Source organism: Saccostrea cucullata, unplaced genomic scaffold, assembly GCF_032062105.1.
Source record: "Saccostrea cucullata isolate Sc308-1 unplaced genomic scaffold, CSIRO_AGI_Scuc_v1 ctg3853, whole genome shotgun sequence".
NCBI lineage: Eukaryota > Metazoa > Mollusca > Bivalvia > Ostreida > Ostreidae > Saccostrea > Saccostrea cuccullata.
The window spans coordinates 57,414-76,762 of NW_026920298.1; the positions used below are offsets into that span (position 1 = coordinate 57,414).

General features: G+C 33.5%; 1 protein-coding gene and 1 long non-coding RNA gene across 3 annotated transcripts in view; one reads left to right on the forward strand and one right to left on the reverse strand.

Annotated features, from left to right (window-relative positions):
* Window positions 1-8,451: 8,451 nt before the first annotated feature.
* LOC134246569 (metabotropic glutamate receptor-like) overlaps window positions 8,452-19,349 on the reverse strand; it is a 44,734-nt gene continuing 33,836 nt past the window's right edge. The window contains exons 4-6 of one of the 2 annotated variants that reach the window (XM_062728965.1): window positions 18,327-18,516; window positions 17,550-17,564; window positions 8,452-9,917 (exon numbers count right to left, since the gene is read on the reverse strand). In XM_062728965.1, the coding sequence (XP_062584949.1) occupies window positions 9,796-9,917; window positions 17,550-17,564; window positions 18,327-18,516 (327 nt within the window). In that variant the 3' untranslated portion in view covers window positions 8,452-9,795. The remainder of the gene's footprint in view (window positions 9,918-17,549; window positions 17,565-18,326; window positions 18,517-19,349) is intronic. The other variant, XM_062728969.1, reaches the window with a different exon arrangement.
* LOC134246490 (uncharacterized) lies at window positions 11,532-13,489 on the forward strand. The gene is made up of 3 exons (XR_009987641.1): window positions 11,532-11,864; window positions 12,976-13,062; window positions 13,269-13,489. It is a non-coding gene; the product is annotated as an uncharacterized LOC134246490 (long non-coding RNA).

The following is a 19,349-nucleotide window of genomic DNA, read 5'->3' on the forward strand; positions in this document are numbered from 1 at the left end:
AATTGGGTCAATGTTGAAGGTCAAGGGGTCAGAAATCACAGAAGCTCGGAAATATATTGTCACAGGAAATCCACATGTCAAATATATAGTAGTTACCCCATATCATACTGTTGGTTATGTGCAGATACCCGATGGGCGTGGTCATAATCACACGAGGGAGCGTAGCTCCCGAGTTTTCATTATGACCACGCACATCGGGTATCTGCACATAATCAACAGTATGATATGCCCGGGGTAAATGACTTAAACCATAGTTTCCAAAAATCATTCATATGTAAGTCAGCTTAGGAATTGGTCGGACTGGTTCGTGTGATTGAAACGTTAAGTGTTTGTTTTCAATGATACATGTGGATTTTATATGATTTTACGCTACTTCGTGTTCTTCTGACCACCTCCATCGAGTACAGGGTAAGTTATTTGTATACAATACTTTTCAAAAATTGATTGTATGTTGTTAAACGTTTTCCTCGAGAATTTTTCACTCATGTGGAGACGCCACGTCATGCCGGTGGAGAGCTACAAATTTTGTCCTTTACTCGGCACTCAGTGTCATTGAGCAGCAAGGGATCTTCTTCGTGCCAACACCTTCTGCGACACGGGACCTCTATTTATACGGTCTCCACATCCCACATTGGGATTCAACTCCTTACTTCGTGACTCTAGGGCAGGCGCTCTAACCACTGCACCACGCGGGCGACATAAAAGTTAAAAAGTTTGTCTGATTTATGTAATTAATTGAAAAATTAACGAGTTGGTTTCAATGAGATATGTTGATATATAATTTTTTTCTCTTAAATTTCAATCGTCAAAATCAAAAATTTAAATTTATTATGAACTTGGTTTAACTTGAATTTGAGAAAACCCGATACATACTTTGTCGTGCACAGTGGTACGTTGATTAAAATGTTTGTTAGACATGTTAGAGGTTATGTATATATTTCAATTTAATATCTTTCATCGGCTAGATCCGCAATCAAAAACTCTATTTAAGTAGCCTACAGTAGTGTACACTTTTGTTTTTACGTCATGTTTGTACCGTGTTTCCTTTGTTGGTTACCAATACGATACAGTTATTTGGCCAGTTCCGAATAAGAAACCGATTCGACGGTGCTATAAATATACTAGGAATTATATCAAAAACCAAGTGTTTTGTCAAGGTAGTTCAATGACTTGTGGAATTAAATATTATTTCATAAAAGTTCAGACTTCCCTCAAAAAAATTTATTTCGCAACTTACCATAGGTGTCCATTTTACCAGTTACGAATAACCCGACGGGTTCCGGATACCCTAGAGATTCTTATTCAATTCAACCCTAAATTAACAAATATACGTCCCAGACGTTATCCATTGGCATGCCTAAGAAAAGTTAAATTAATTGCTTACCAATAAATTATATGTATTTCCAAAGTTTAAAGAGAAACTAGAGGTACTGTGGGCACTGAGCTCATTTTAATGATACCCCACGCCTCCTTTATGATTATTTAAGACAAACTCCATGTTTTACTCTGGGAGACCCGAAATAAATGCCAGATCAAAAAGTAAAACTAGAGGTACTGTGAGCGATGAGCTCACTAAATGATACCCCCCGCCTCCATATAGTTATAATGGCAAAGTCCATGTTTTGCTGTGGCCGGGAAACCCAAAATATGTGTCGGATCAAAAAGTAAAATAGGAGGTGCACAATGGCATTATGTAATAAAGCTTCTGTGAAAGTTTCATCAAATTTCATTCAGTGGTATGAGAGGAGTTGCGGATAAGAGATGGGTACCCCAAAGCGTAACAGACGGACGGACAGACGGACGGACGGACGGACAGACGTACAGACGGACGGAATTAACGATTACTATATACCCTCCCGCTTTTCAAGTGGGGGATATAATAAAAGGTCACAATGTCACAATGCAATAAAGAATACGTGAAAGTATTATTAAATCTTATTCAGTGGTATAGGAGGAATTGCGGATAAGAGATGGATATACCTTTCAATATTACAAAGAATGGCAGTATCTATGTTTTTCCCAGGGAGCCCAAATTATGTACCAGATCCAAAAATAAAATAGGTGCACTTTGGCACTGTTGAACAAAGATTCTGTGAAAGACTCATTAAATTCTGTGAAGCGTTATTAAACTTTATTCAGTGGTAGAAGAGGGGTTGCGGATAAGAAATGGATACACCAGAGCATATCAGACAGACAGACGTACAGCTAGACGGACGGACGGACGTACAGACGGCTGGATGGACAAACATCCCATTACTTTATACCCCTTCTTCCTGTTTTTCAAGCGGGGGTATAATAAGTCACGTTTACAATGAAAAAAAAACATCGAAGAGTGAATTTATAATATTGTTTAAAATGGGTATATTCGGAACTGGTAAAATAAGAACACGAAAATATTTCGATATCTTCCAGTTTTCTAAATATTTATTTTTGACAATTTTTTAGTATATATTAGAGTACATATCAAACTTACTTTTGATACCTGGAACGTTGTTTTATGTGAAAAATTTATGCATCTACAGAGGTTTTTCTGCAGACTTACGCGTCGCGGCGATTCAGATTTGTTGCATTGTAAAAGTATGTCAACCGTTTCAAGTACGATAACGAAACCAAACTGAGGGCAAAAAATCAAAACTTCACATAATTCAAACACTCATATATAAGCCTTCTTACCATAGAAATCAATTTATTTTTACACTGTTGAATTTATTAATTATCAGTCCTTAAATTACTAATTATTCGGAACTGGCCAAACGACTGTATTGGAATCTACTAAGCTAACGACACCGAGCTGGTCATGACACTTTAAAATAAATGTTTAAAAAATCAAGCGATTTCTGAATTTTTTTTTTAAACTAACGTTAAAGTATTGATGCCCGTTTTTAATTGTTAATTATAATAAAATGCTCTCCACAATTGATAATTTTTACTCTTCTGAATTGGTATTATAACAAGCCCAGGTGATTGTTTCATTGAAAAATTGTGCATGATTTTATAGTTCTTTTGTCCTGACTCGATGGGCGGGGCTATAGAAAAGTGTGGGTTATGTACAGAAAACTCACACTTTTAACAAAAGAAATCACACCCAACTATGGTACAAGAAATTCCTTGTACCTTAGTTAGGTGTGATTTTTAAACATTTTTGAAAGTGTCATGACCAGGGTGACGTTAGCTTAGTAGATTCCAGTATCGTTCTTTTGATAACCAACAAAGGAACAACAATGAATTAAAAAAAAAAAGTTTAAACTACAGTAACTGTACTTAAAATATACAAAACCTCTAACAAACATTTCAATCAACGTACCAATGTGTACGACAAAGTATGTATCGGGTTTACAAAAATTTAAGTTAAACCAAGTTCATAATTAATTTAAATTATTTGATTTTGACTATTTTGACGAGGAAAAAATCATATCAAATTAACATATCTCATTAAAACCAAACCCGTTAATTCTTCAATTACATAAATCAGGCAAACTTTTTAAACGGACGTAGATATGTTTAATTTTTATGTCGCTCGCGTGGTGCAGTGGTTAGAGCGCCTACCCTAGAGTTACGAAGTATGGAGTCGTATCCCGCTGTGGGATGTTGAGACCGTACAAACAGAGGTCCCGTGTCGCAACAGGTGTTGGCACGAAGAAGATCTCTCACTGCTCGATGACCCTGAGTTCCGAGTAAAGGACAAAATTTGTAGCTCTCCACCGGTATAACATGGTGTCTCCATTTGAGTGAAAAATTATCGAGGAGTACGTTAAGCAACATACAATCAATTTTTGAAAAGTTTTGTATACAAATCACTTACCCTATACTCGATGGACGTGGTCAGAAGGACACGAAGGAGCGTAAAATCATATAAAATCAATATGTACAGTATCATGAAACCATACAGGTAATGCTTCAATCACACGAACCAGTCCGACCTATTCCTAAGCTGACTTACATATGAATGATTTTTGAAAACTATGGTTCAAGTCATTTACCCCATATCGTACTGTTGATTATGTGCAGATACCCGATTGGCGTGGTCATAATGACAACTCGGTAGCTACGCTCCCTCGTGTCATTATGACCACGCCCATCGGGTATTTGCACATAACTGCATGCATCTCCTCTTAATAAAAAGTTAATTGGAAAAATTGAAATTTTTGAAAATAAGGCCAAACTTCAAGGACAAGGTCACAAGACCGAAAATCATAGTATACAGTATTTAGAAAGGTCCTGTAACAAGCAGTTGCACAGGTTTGATATGAAATCCGGATCCCTATGTCATCTCATTCAAAAGTCACAAGCAAGGTTAAAGTTTTTGAAAAATCGTTCAAAATTCAAAGTCACGAGGCCATGAAAGCCCTATCCCTTCTCTTTCAAAAGTATTTACCAACTTTTAGTCTTTAATTTTTTTAAAAGTAATTAAAACTTCAAGGCCAAGCTCACGGGGTAAAAAATCATAGTATATTTAGAAAGATCTTGTCACAGGCAATAAACAGGACTAATATGAAAGCCCTATATACATGTATCTCTTCTCATTCAAACGCCATGACCAAAGTTTTTGAAAATTAGTTCAAACTTCAAGGTTAAGGTGACGATGTCAAAAATTATAGTGTATTTAGAAAGATTTTGTCACAGGTAATATACATGTTTAATATGAAAGCCCCGTTTCTTAATTTTCATTCAAAAGATATGACCAATGTTAACGTTTTTGTGACGGACGGACAAACTGACAGACAATTGAGATTTAATGTCCCATCTCTTTCGCAAAAGCGGGGGACAAAAGATGTGTAAAATTTCAAAAACTATTAAATTACATTTAATTTTCAGAGAATAAGCTCCCTGGAGTCGCAAAGAAAGGATTCTTTTGCTTCGGATGGGACCATATATGTAAATAAACCGAGCAGGTCCCAATATCTCAGTCTAGGTCCTGGCACGAACAAGATCTTCCTGATCAGCTGTCATATATAAGTCTAAGTACAGGTCTAAAGAATGAAGGTGAGAATGAAAAATTGAAAATTTCATAAAACTTTTATTTACTAAACCTCAATCAATTTGACGTTCGTCTTAAAATTCATTCAGATCGACTACTCTTTAAAATATGATGCACCCGTATACGGTGACATCTTATGGCGAACAGCCGAGGTCAAACTCAAATGTTAAATGTTAACAAATCAAAACTGTTAGTATTGTCAAACGGACTTGTACAATATGAAAGCCTTAGTACTAACGGATATAGTAGTAACGAATCTTTGATAACGCACAGATAAAATTTTAAAATTAATACAAGTTTGGATCTCATCTATTGTCGTACGTCAAGATCGAATTTGCGACGTAATGAATAAGTTCTTTTCGGCACTCATTTTGAATTTGATGAAACAATTAATGGAGACGCATCCCATATAATATATAGGATTAAAAATGCAACACAATTTAACGGTGTTCTCACCCATGCATGTTTCACTTCCGCATCGTAATAACGGTGTGGACGTCTTTAGAGGAACTACTATTTTTTGTATATAGGATTTTTAAAATCCGTGTGTGTGATACACGTTTCTCAACCTATGTATCACAGTTCGTGAAAATTTTATTATTCAAGCAGATGTAATTTTGTAACAAACTACTTTTAACATATAATTATGCATTGCATTTTCAACAAAACCTAAAAACTAACAAAGTGATGTGCTTTACTTTTATGTAAAAATGCTGTTCAAAGTGAAGTGGTTTACCTCCATAAGAATGCCGTCCCATTATTCAATAGGAGATTTGTTCATTAACTTTTAATTAATCAATATTTCTGTCAGGTTCACCTTTCCCTGCTGTCACACTGTCAATACGGTTCCTGAATGAGGACTGATAATCAGCCTCTAATTATTATTATTCCAACGTCCACGGATAGATTATTCGTAATTAATGTCCTAAAGTTATAAATAATCTTTGGATATGACCACCATGTGGCAAAAAAATCATAAAAATATGCTGTTTGTCGCATGCAAGGCCATTTAGGCCTCTTTATGGACATGTGCAACGTACCTTACCGACTGGTAATATTTCAAGATATTCTTAGATTAAGATTTTAATGTCATCAGATGTTCATTGAAAAAAAAAATCAGCATATGCATTACCAAGGGTTTCAAAGAAAAATATATATAAATTACTAAACATATACTCTACACGTTTCTTTTACCAAAATTGTTCAAGAAGAAGTGTTCAACACCATAAATATATAGACATTAGAATATAGCACACAATACCTTAAAGAATAAAATTGGAACTCTTCAACTCGATGGAATTAGATAAACAAGTTCAAACTGCGAATGTCCTTAATGGTTAAGTGAGATCAATGGAATTTTTCAATGAATGAGTTTTGGGTTATAGATGAAAGATCGATTGTATATTGTTTAACGTCCCTCTCGAGAATTTTTCACTCATATGGAGACTCCACCACTTGCCGGTGGAGAGCTGCAAATTTTGTCCTATATTCGGCACTCAGGGCCATTGAGCAGGATTGGGGGATCATTTTCGTGCCAGCATACTGCGACACGGGACCTCGGTTTAGACGGTCTCATCCGTAGGACCGGTCTCCACGTCCCACAGTGGGATTCGAATCCGCGATGTAAGAATCAACTCCTTACTTGGCGACTCTAGAGCAGACACTCTAACAACTGCGCCACGTGGGCGACTTTAGTAGAAAGATTCATGTACACTGTATATATTTTTTTACAAGGTTGTGTTTGTCAGTTCACACTTGAAATCACGTCTGTCCTATTTAAAAAGTCACTATCCAGTTAAAAAAAATTACCCTGTTCTTTGAATTCGGCCCGTTTTAAATTCGGCCGACTAAAAGTTGGACAAAAAGGATGAAATAAAACGGGGTATAGATATTTTCCTGTAGAAAGTAATACTGGAAGGTATTACATTTTTCAATCTGCTAGACAGATAGAAAAATACCACATAAAATATAATTTGATTTTCAATGTATCCATTATTGAAAGAATAATTTTAGAGTAACTTTTCAAATACATATATATCGAACAAATTAAGTCAGATCTAGGAACGTCGATTAATAACTAGCTTCATAATTTTAATACCAGTGTTTTAATGGTTATAATTTATACCTCTAATTCCAGCTCTTTTTTTAAGGAGGGGGGGTGCGGAGGATGTCTTCCATTGAAATCGGGCTTTAAGGTTAGGTTTGCGACTCCCTCCAGGGCCATACATGTATGTATTTATAATTTTTCTTGTAAACGAATAAATGTTCATTAATTATTTTCTTATGTTTAACGCATATAAATAAAAACTATGTCATTGTCAAAATACAATGTTCTAGTTGTAAATTCCTTTGAAATTTGTGGAAGAAATAATTATTGTTTTGTCTTTTTTTCCCTGTAACATATGCCCCCGGCCCCACACTCACCCGACGCAGCTCAAAAAAAAAACGTTGACATGAATTTGTGAAATAACAGTTCATATAATTACCTTTAACAGAGATTTTAATACTTCACGGAGAGAGAGGGTGGAGGAAGATGTTTTAAAAATATTTTCCGTTTTCATTTGATTTCTGTAGTGAAAAACATTCAAGTTTAGTTATCTCTCTTTGTTTTCCCAAATAAATAATGTTTTGTGAAAAATCATATACAAGTAATTATCTTAATGGTAATATAACAACCAAGTTTTACAATAAACGTGATTACTTTAACTTTTCAATTGTCAATTTCCCTTACTTAGGCAGCAATATACCTTTGTCATCTGCATACGGAGTTTATATCTCTCATTTGATTCGATACGCAAGATGCTCTACGTGATCTATAATTTCTAAAACGAAGTAAATTATTGACTAACAAGTTGATGAAACAAGAATATCAACAGCCTCGTTTAAAGTCATCATTTTGCAAGTTCTAACGTCGATAACAAGACCTTGTTAGCAAATATAATTTATCATTTATTCAGAATCAAATGCTGACTGACGTTTTTCATTCTAATTGTTAGACCATTCGTATTTACACACTAAAATGCCGACGGATATTCCTGTTATATTTCCTGATCTGGACAAGGAACACACGGCGGGTGTGACCGTCAGCTGGGGATGCTCACTCCTCCATGGCACCTGATCCCACCTCCGATGTTTTGGAGATCCGAGTTTGCTCTGCTCTTGATGTGTATTGCTTAATGGACTTTAAATTTGAACTTGAATACTGTTTGTCATCTCCATATATTTCACTTTATAAATGTATATGAAAAAAATTGACTTGGAGTTAGGCAAGAGAAAAATACTATCGTTCGCAGTTTTTTGCTTCATTGATGAAGGAAGATCGTTAAAAATTGTTTTATTTAGAATCGTGTCATTAATATGTTTTCTTGATACTTGAAATAAAAGGGAGTATAAAGTTTTTAGAACTTTATCCGATCCAATTTGTAAAATTCAAAGACAAAAAAAAAAGGTTTAAACTCCCATGCTCCAGTAAGTTATGATTTTTAACATAGATTTTATTTGACAATGTACAAATGCTACTCACATATATTATATGAAGCATGTAATACACACATGCAGGTTTAACATCATATATGGATACATGTATTTTAACAACACGAATTTCAGGTGATTTGAACTGGATTCAATCTCATCATGTCGATTGTATAACAATGATCAAGAGTATGAAAAGCGGCAACTCGTCTGCAAATTTGCTTGAAAGTACATATTGAGGGTTTTTTCGCAGATATGCACCGTGTTTTGATGAAAGTAGTCCAAGAATTTTCCCATTTCTCATATCGGAAAACTTTGGACTGAATGTTACTAAAAACAAAGTGTCTTTAGTTCATAACTGCAAGCGAAAAATCACAATTCACGATATGGAGTTCAGGCTCGACAGAATAAGAAGTATAGGCATGAATTTAGTAGTGTATTCTTACATGTACTCCTCCATAGCACCTGATCCCAATTCTGATGTGTTTTGAGGTCCGTGTCTCCTCAGCTCACGATTTGCATTGCTTGAATGGACGTTGAGCTTAAATACTGTTCGTTATCTCCATGTTTCATTGTTCAATATGGACAACAAACAGTATTTTACTGCTTAAGGACAGATGGTACAAACAATTTTTTTTTGGAGGAGACTCATGTCATAAGTTTAGAAAAGTGGCTTATTCTTAAAATTTTTTCTCCTAAGAACTGGAAAATGAAATAGACATGGAAAATATTAGTAATGTTTGAATAAAAAAACAAATATGGACAAATCACACTCAGTAAAGGTTTACAGATGAAAACAAATTTCAGAATATGTTGCCTTGGTGCTAAAAGTGTAATATAAACTTTTATAAAATATACCAAGCCGGGTGAAATTTATGAGGAAAAACTAAATTGCAAACAATCAGCAATATCACGTAGGCTGATTTTTACCATTTTGCTTTTCCTCATACAATACACCTGGCTTGGTATATTTTTCTAAAGTTTATATTACACGCTTATAGCACCAAGTAATTTCTTTGAAATTCTAGTATTACTAATATTTTCCAAGTCTATTTCGTTTTCAAGTTCTTAGGAGAAAAAATTCTAAGAATTATCCACTTTTCGAAACCTGTGACATGATAAAAATCTCCTCCAAAGAAACAAAAAATGTTTGTATCATCTGCCCTTAATTAACACCAGTGTCCATGCATGGATATCAATATTTAGCGTTCAAAATTAAAGCAATGAATTTGAAAATGATAATGGATAACTTAGGTAAACACGTACATCATCTAATAATGCAATTTAAGGTGAATACGCGAACAAGATGAAATAACTCATAGGAATATACAGTAAAGGTAACGATGTTAGAGGGAATGTAAACTGTCCTGGTCCCCATTTGTGTCCGAAACCGGAACCGGAACTGTCCGAACGCCATGTTTCTCGTCATAGTTCACATTCAACTTGATCCTTTCATTTGTGTAACTATCTGCAAAAGTCAAAGACACAAAACCATTAAATTCTTAAAGTTTAAATGATGCGCTGCTTTCATGAAATCATACTTAATCGTTGAAAACCGCTAATTCCTAAGTTTCTGATTATATAAGATCAACATCCAATTTTGTTAATCATACTAAGTTAAATATACCTGATCGAGACCTTCAAGGTGAAGATATATTTTTGGACCAGACATAAAAAGCTTCCAATGACACAACTAGGAAATATTAAAAATCATGTTCACCTGGACCTGACCTTTCAGGTAAATCAAACATTTAATATTTTCTACATCGGACCAAAATTAGATAAAGAAATCGCAAATTAATAGAACTGGTTATGAGCATTATTACTGATATTTTTTTCGGAAATATTTCTATAGACATACCTATAAGATCTATTTCGTTTGTTACTCATTTGTCTGACTTTGAAGAAAACGCAGATTTGAAATCTTAGAATAAATATTTATCCTGCTTAAGCGAGTGATGCATTCCTGTATGAACTATTTAAAAACAGTCTTATCTTAAACTTTGAGATTGTTTTTTACTTCATGCCACTAGGATATTTTAAGAGCACACGTAATTGTTTCAAATCCAGTTTGCTTTTCTAAGGATGAAAAAGTTTTCTTCTTAGATCAATTCTTATGTATTTTTTTTTTGTGGGAAATAGTCAACTGCATAAAAGTAAACAGTTGAAAGCCATACTATTTACAAAAAAAAAATGATTTATTTCTTTACTTTGGGATACCCATTTCTTATACCACTGAAGGAAATTAAATGAAACTTTAACAGAAAGTCAACTGCATAAAAGTAAACAGTTGAAAGCCATACTATTTACAAAAAAAAAAAGATTTATTTCTTTACTTTGGGATACCCATTTCTTATACCACTGAAGGAAATTAAATGAAACTTTAACAGAAAGTGACCTCCTGTTTGACTTTTTGATTGGAGACGTATTTCGGGTTTCACATTGCAGAACACGGGCACAGCCAATCTTTATATACCCAACTCCTCTTATACAACTGGAATGGTAAGTTAAATGATACTTTCACATGTCTTCATTACATAAAGTCATATAGTGCACCTCCTATTTTACTTTTTAATCCGACAATTTTTGGGGTTTCCTACATGTATACCAAACATGGACTTTTCCATATGCATGGGATGCGGGTATCATTTGATGAGTCCAGTGCTCACAACACCTCTAGTTTAAACAATTATATAATCTGACACTTATTAAGAGTCAAAATCAGCAAGCATCGAGCATTTAGTTAAAAAATGTGGAAAGTGGCATAGAAACAGATTTGGTTGAAACTCATATATAAATTTTCAGAACAAAAGGTATAATAGAAAAAAGCAAGCCAAAAATAATTTTTCGCATTGTTGCTATGGAAACCACGCGCCTTTCAAATAGCATGTTTTGTACTTTATCATGACACTTGAATTTATGGTTAAACAAATATTTTTTATTACTAGTCATTAATAAAAGCTTTTTAAATTATTATTCTATTTATCTAAAAATACTCTATTTTAACAACTGTTGATTATTGAAATTCTCTTCACCTTTTGATAAATAAAACTAGTTTTTGGAGGTTTATTTTGATTTAAAAAACAGCAAATTTGCAGTAATCTATAAGAAATCTACAACCACATTAAAGCTTATCAACATAAAATATATATTAAACAGTATTTGTCCTAGAAGAATCAAGAAAAAAATCTGCAGGCAACTAAAGCATTTATATATGATAACTGATTTAAATCCATAATTATCTGTCTTTTTTGCTTCAAATTACCTCCCTTTGGTATAGCTCTCTAACATAGGAGGAATAAACGGTAGTTTGCTTACATTGTTTTCAATAACAGTGTACAGAAGACTAGAAGAAAATTACAAACTTGGAGCAGTCTGAGCCTCAGTTTTGGCGTTTTCATGAGTCTTGATTACGGTTAGTGACTGAATTTTTTACAATTTACCATTACAACAGTTTCTGAAAAATGTATAACAAAAATTAACCATGCAGGAAAATATGTAACACTTGGCAAGTGTTTTTTTGCACATTTCAATTTAATTCTGATTGATTATATATGTTAGCATTACTTTAGTATTTTATAGTATTTTATAACTAAAAAGAAAAGATTATGCATGGCCTGAGGAACCAAGAGGAGGGGGTATGCCCCTCCCCCTCCCCGATAATATTGCCGATATTAAACTAGAATATGATAAAATGAAATTAAATTCCCCAACTTAGATTGTTTCTGCGGGCCGAACGTGAAAAAGTTGGTCATGATCAGTTTCATAACTGTATCCCAAATTATAAAGTTTAATTTGAATTTAGTTTAATTTTGATTTGTTGTATTCACAGCATGTGTGTAACCAAGTCACTCACCAGCTATAATGATTATAACTTGAGTGATGGTCGGGTAAAAAAAAATTCTGTATATAGTAATAGATATCTTTATTTACCATTTAAGATAATACCTGCTTTTTACATTAAAAGTTATGAATTTATGAAAATCAACACTATTATGAAATATTTGTAAAATGGAATGACTTTTGTTATGACGTCGTAAAAAAAGAAAAAGGGGCAGGGGGTTAACTCTGTACTTATTATATTTTAGTTTAGGAAAGGGGATTACCTTGGAAGTATTGTGATACAGACAAGTATATAATGTAGTGGACTAGTTGTAACTGAATTGTATATATACCACAGTAAAATAATAAATTAAAAAAAAGGTTTTTGCTGATGTCATCCAGTGTTTACTTATGAAAGAAAATTCATATTCAGCTAACATTTTCACCGGTACCACTGAACTAATTTAAGTCAACTAGGTTCAAATAATAAGCATCATTAGAATTACAGCACATAAATTTTTGAAAAGAATTTCTATACTATTTTTTCTTGGAGGGGGGGGGGGTTATTGGAAAGAAATGAAAACCACAATTTAGAGTTTTTACAAAACCTAGAACCAATTGACCTTTTTATTACAATTTTATAAATTTAAAGAATATTTAAATCAATACCGTCTCAACTTTGTATTGTATACTTCTGTTTTTAGAATGAAATTCGCCACTTTGAAGCCAGACTCGGAAAGAAGCAGAAACAGAATTGGATGAGCTGATATAGAATTAGACAGGAAAAACGTGTAAATAATACTTTTAGTAAAAACGTTAACTTTTTAAAATACAATGATAAAGTAAACCATTGAGATCTCTTGGAATTTAATTGATTCCAATAAACATGCTTTGCATTCATCATCATTGCTCAAGCTCAACTAGAAATGGTTCTTAGTAAGTATCTGAATACAAAGCTGTATAATATTATTACATTTTAATTTTATCACTTTTTCAGATTATCATTATGAGAATACTTCATTACAGTACAGACCATTGATGCTGGAAGTGAGTGGATAGTGTTACCGGAGACTCAGGAATCCAGAAAATAGATCCATAAATTGTACAGTGTATTCATGAAAGTGGATCAAATAAAAATGTTCAATCCAAAAGTAACATTCTTTGTTTGTCTGTTAGCATTTTTTTATTGATGTAAATCTAACAAGCTAATTCAGAGAATTTGTGTACCCCGCTTAGGGAAAAAGTAAACCATGCGCAATTCGGGGCGGGGTGGGGGTGGGGGGGGGGGGGGGGTCGGATCCCCCTAATTGAATTTGTAGAATTTTTAAATGTATACATGTATGCTGAAACAAATAAAATATGTCAATATTGATATAATGTTTTGATCATGTGTATAGAAGATTCTTTTTATGTGGATTATTTATCATGAGTTTGTACAAGCTAGACCTCATAATTTTTTTCATTTCACATGCTGAATACTATCATTTAGTAAAAAAAAAGAATTTCGGAAAAGAAAAAAATGATCGTCCGAGAATCGAGCCCGTGACCTCTCGCATGTGAAGCGGGAGACATACCACTGCGCCACGGAACTGCTTTACAATTTCGACAATTATATGCAAATATGAAGTCACATACATGGATATATTCACTTTTGATATCGTCAAAAATTTACACAAAACATGGTGTCTAATTCAACCTTTATTAAACAGTTCTGGTAGATGTGATAGGAATATAAATTCTGAGGAGAACCTGTTTTATACGCAATAACTCCTCATGCCCCTGTGCTAAAAATAGCGACATGTAATACTATAAATACTAATAAAACAAACGGGGCGGGACACTTTGAGAGAGGTCCTAGGGAATTTTGGTATAAAATACATTGCATAAGCTCAAAATCTTCTTGAAATATCGCCCGGAAATGATAGTGTTACACACAGAGAGAATGTATAAATTTACGACCTTTAACTTTGACCTTTTGACGTCAAAATCAATAGGGGTCTTCATAAGGCCACGGGGAGTTGTTATGTAAAATTTCATTGCAATAGCTCAAATGGTTCTAGAGATACTGTGTGGAAAGGAAAGTGTTATAACAGACAGAATTTGTTTATTTATGACCTTGACCTTTGACTTTTTGACCACAAAATCAATAGAGTTCTTCTTTAGTCCATAGGGAGTAACTGTTGCTATGCTTAATTTCATTGCAAAAGCTAAGAGGGTTCTCGAGATATCTTGTGGAAACGAAAGCGTTCAAGACAGACAGAAAGACGGACGGACGGAAGGACAAACGGACAAACTCGGGAGGGGTGTGTGGTTAAACATTAGGGTACGTTGAGAAAAAAGTTGGGTGGGGGATGTCATCCCCCCTACCCAACCCAAACCTGATGCTACATGCCTGATTGACATGGTTTTACTTTATAATTATGTGAGCTGTCATAGTGACTCTCTTTCATAAACAAGAATTATTGTGAGCAAGCTAATAAAATGATACCAACCCTCCTGCTATTGCATTAAATGTTTTTTTATTACAAAAAAGTCTAAATACTAATTTGAAACCTTTTAAAATTTTGCTAGTGCAGATATACCAAAAATGTCTATGACAAATACTCAAGTCATAGGTAGTAAAACCGTTGTGTTGAGCACAAACTTCCAATTTCCCTTCATTCGAAGTTAAATATGTAAATATGCCAAACTCATATAGTACACTTTTACTGCAGTGACCTTGAAAAAGCTATGTCCTTGAGTCAAGGGCAAACATGTTCAAATGAATTTTGGTCAAGGTCATGACAAACCTACAGCTTAAAAATAATTCCCAAGATGAAACCAAGTCTTTTCATTAGAATGTTACAGAAAGGGCAAAGGTTGCACTTTTCTTCTACCAATGACCTTGAACTTGTTCAAATGACCTTTAGTCAAGTTTTTGACACATCTCTCGATTGCAAGCAATCTTAATATCAAGTATGAACTTTCAGTGGCACTTCATTGAAATGTTATGGACAAGTCAAAATTTTACATACATATGGATCAGTGAACAAGGTGATTCCTACCCCCCCCCCCCTTTTCCAAGTTTCGTTTGTGAGGAATATAAAATTCCTTTTGAAATTGAATGTGCATTTATTTATTAACAATGGTAAAGTTATGAGTATGCTTTGATCAGAACCAATATGGCCAATATAATGGACACTGAACATGTATTTAAATTACCCCCACCCCTTCAAAAAAGCTTATAAATGCCAGATTTTCACACATTTTAACCATTTGTAACTTTTTTCTATTAAAGTTGCCTGCAAATTTTATTGTATAAATATGACATATAGATAACCCCTAACAAGATCATACCATTCATTTTTCCAGCAGTGGTTGTAGATTTTGTGAATATAGTGATAAACATATGTAACTTTTTTCAAAATTAATAAGCATTGACGCCATGTTCTTTTCCCGTTGTCATGGCAACAATATCACTACAGAAATTTTGTTTTTCCTATTTTTGGAGAATAAAGTAATTCCATCTTTTAACAAATAAAGTAACCAAAATACCTTATCTTATCACGTTCAGAAAAAATATTCGTAGAAAAATGTCTAAAAATCATTGATTTTCATAAGGATTTATGAACCCGTTGCTAAGGAAATGAATTTCCGTGGATACCTTCGAAAAAAATTTTAATTGTGTTTTAGCATTAGGTAAGACAAAATCTTTCATATACCAAAAGCTTTTGAAAAAATAAAATTTTGACTTTCCATTCAATGCTCGATGCTTGCTGATTTTGACTCTTAAGTATTTTGGGTCTCTTATAGCAAAACAAGGACTTTGCCATTATAATCATACGGGAGGCAAGGGTACTGATACTTTCTCGGGTTCTTTATTACATAAATTCATATTGTGAAGCTCCTATTTTACTCGTAGTCCGGTGCCCAAAGTACATTTAGGCAAAACAATTATTACTAATATTTTTTCAGGCATATTTCTATAGACATAGATTTTCAATCTATTTCCTTTATCACTCATTTGCCTGAATTTTAAGAAAACGCAGATTTGAAATCTCAGAATAAATATTTATCCTGCTTAAGAAAGTGATGCATTGCTGCATGTACCTGCGCAAGCGCAAAGCGTAAAATGAACAATGTATTTGAAAAACGGTAATATTGTTATTTTTCTGACTTTTTATTGATTCTTGGAATATAAAGATATGTTAATGGTTTAGACAACATGCCATGATCACCTTGCATGTGCATTCACGTGCGTTTGCGTGCAATGCGTTAAATGACTAAAAATTGATATCATTGTAAATTTTAAAATTCTTTCATGAAATCCTGTGATACTGGGCATATTAAAATTTTTTTTAAAGGAAATTGGCACAAAAAGGGAGTTGGGGAGCGTTTGGGGAACATCTGTAACGGTCCCCGTTACAATTAGAACTAGTCCTTGAATATATTTATGTCGGAAACAGTTAACTTAATACATGTATGAGTTAAAGCTATACCAGCCAACCAGGTTTTAAGCTTGCACTTTTTGTAAAAGAAGCATGCACGTAGAAGTATATTAATTTTTAAATTTTGTTTGAATGAGATGTACGTAGTGTATGATATTTTTCTTTTTTTAAACACAGAAAATGGTTGCTTTATTTATCTATTTTATTTCATTTATTTATTTAAGTTCACAAAGTATTTTGACTAAATTTGCCGGTAAAGTGTAACTTAAACAGAGTCTATTAAAAACTTTAATTTTCATAATTGATCAACCGCTTAAGCGGGGGCGTTCTTAATGTGAATAAATGAAAATAAAACCTTCTAGTCATTCACTTGCATTATGTAATGATTTTACCATAAGGGGAAACTCTTCATTACAAAAACAAATGCCGCGAGTGTTCATTAATAATTGAATTTTTGCAATATGGCGCAATAGCTACATGTTTATAGTAGGTATCAAAGAAAATGTACGAAGGGAGAGGGCTAAATAAGGCTTTGCCTGCTACCAAATCCCATTCACTTATCTGGGAATAAAATTTTGTATAAAGAAAAAAAAAGTGTACGAAAAAATCTCCTCAATGTTTTTCTTTGCAATAAAAATAATTCTGTTTGCTTTTACAGTGCAATAGATTTATATTTTATTGCTCTCTGCAAACTTCAAGTATCTCCATATACTTCAGAATATATTAAATTATATATGTATAGTAAAGAAGCAATATTTGGAAAAAATGACGCCATAAATGACACATTAAACTAAGCTGTGGTCATGCTTGCCTTTGCTTGCATGATAAGAAGATAGTACAGTATACATTACCAAAACAGCTTGATTCTACGAGAAAAGAAAAATTAACTTACTGAATAAACTTATGATCGAGTAATCGCATAAGTGATCAGATATTATTACTGATATCTTTATCATTATATTGATGATATTTACAATAAATATTAGCCATAGAAGATATCAACATCGTAAGGAAGAATAAATACCTCTATATTATACGAATTACATCTACCCTTGACTGATATTTTTTTGTTAACATACTGTTGGTGTTTAAGTAATAGCATTATATGTTGTAGGCGTCGGAACCAAATTGAAAGTGTAGTACGGTGGCTATTTGAAGGGGGGGGGCTAAACAAAAAGGTAAGCCCAAATTTTTTATGCCTATATTATGTCTAATTGTCTATCTTTGCCAGAAACAGGGGGAGGGCTAAGCCCCCTTCCCCACCCACCTTAACGCTAACTCATGTCTTTGTTGCCTGGCATTCCCAACAAACTATACGGTGATTCCTCTTATTAACATTTATAGAAGTTATAGAATTGTAAGAAAGAATCGGCCACTGACGGCACACACAAAGTCAGCCACACGAAATTGACATGTATAATACATATCCACTGGGCTGTCTTTACACTTGACGAAATTTACATTCAGGTGCAATTGTCAAGAAAATCAACCCATCTAGCTTCCAAAGAGGTAATTCGGAGAAAACAACTAGAAATAATATAAGTATGTTCCCAAATACCAACTTGACATGAAAAAAATGTTTTCTTACCCTTTGATGGTTAGCAATTAATTTGTAAATAAGTAATTACCGTGGTTATTGGCGGCTAATACTGAGGATGAATTAGTGGCGGGCTTTTTGTAGCTGGCGGAACTCATCGTTAATCGTCTAACATTTTTCTCAGGCTGGAAGACTATGATGTACATTTTAGGCGTGAAGAGACACACAAGGGCTACGGTCGCACTGAGACTAATGGAAATACACAATGTTGTGATCTGTACCTACAATGGAAGAGAGAAAAATGTTTTTAGAAAGTAAGCACACATGAAAGTTATTGCATTTGTAAGCTCATCGTAGTAATTAATGACCTTAGAGTACTTATGTATAACAAAGGATTTCAATGTCTGTTATTTCGAAATTGGCATGTTTCACTAAGATAAGCAAATTGCAAAAATTCATTTGTACTTGTATCAAGTAATTCAAATATAAACGTTAAACGATTTCCCTAGATACACTGATATGGATGAGAATCAAGAATGCAATGAAGAGAGGCACATCATTTATATGAAAACATTCTTAAAATCTTTATACGACCGTTCCACACGATAAATTAAAGTAGAGACATTTTAAATCATCGACAGCTGATTTTTAAGTAAAAATTGAATTGGGTAATCTGCTTATCTTGTCATTGGTCATTTGCATAAGACTTTGTTAAAAATACAACATTCTGATTTACATTCAAGTACGATGAAGTTGATATTAAATATGTCTGAATTCATTATTGTAAATATATTTGTGGTTTTTGAAGACCAGGTCTTCTAATCTGTTGGAATTCCGACAGTTACTAGTTACCCCCGTTATCAGCAGACATACTACTATTTACATGAAGCAGAATGTATTCAAAATCTTATACATGAGAAAAAGAAAACACTTCCTGGGGCCTTGAACTCGACAATTAGATATATCGACGACGTATTATCAGTTCAAAAATATTATTACTTATTTCTATTTGTCTGTAAACACAATACATCTCAATGAATTTGAAATTAAAGATACCACAGAGTGAGCCACATGTTATTCATAATTTGATATTTTACTAGAAAAAAAGACGAAG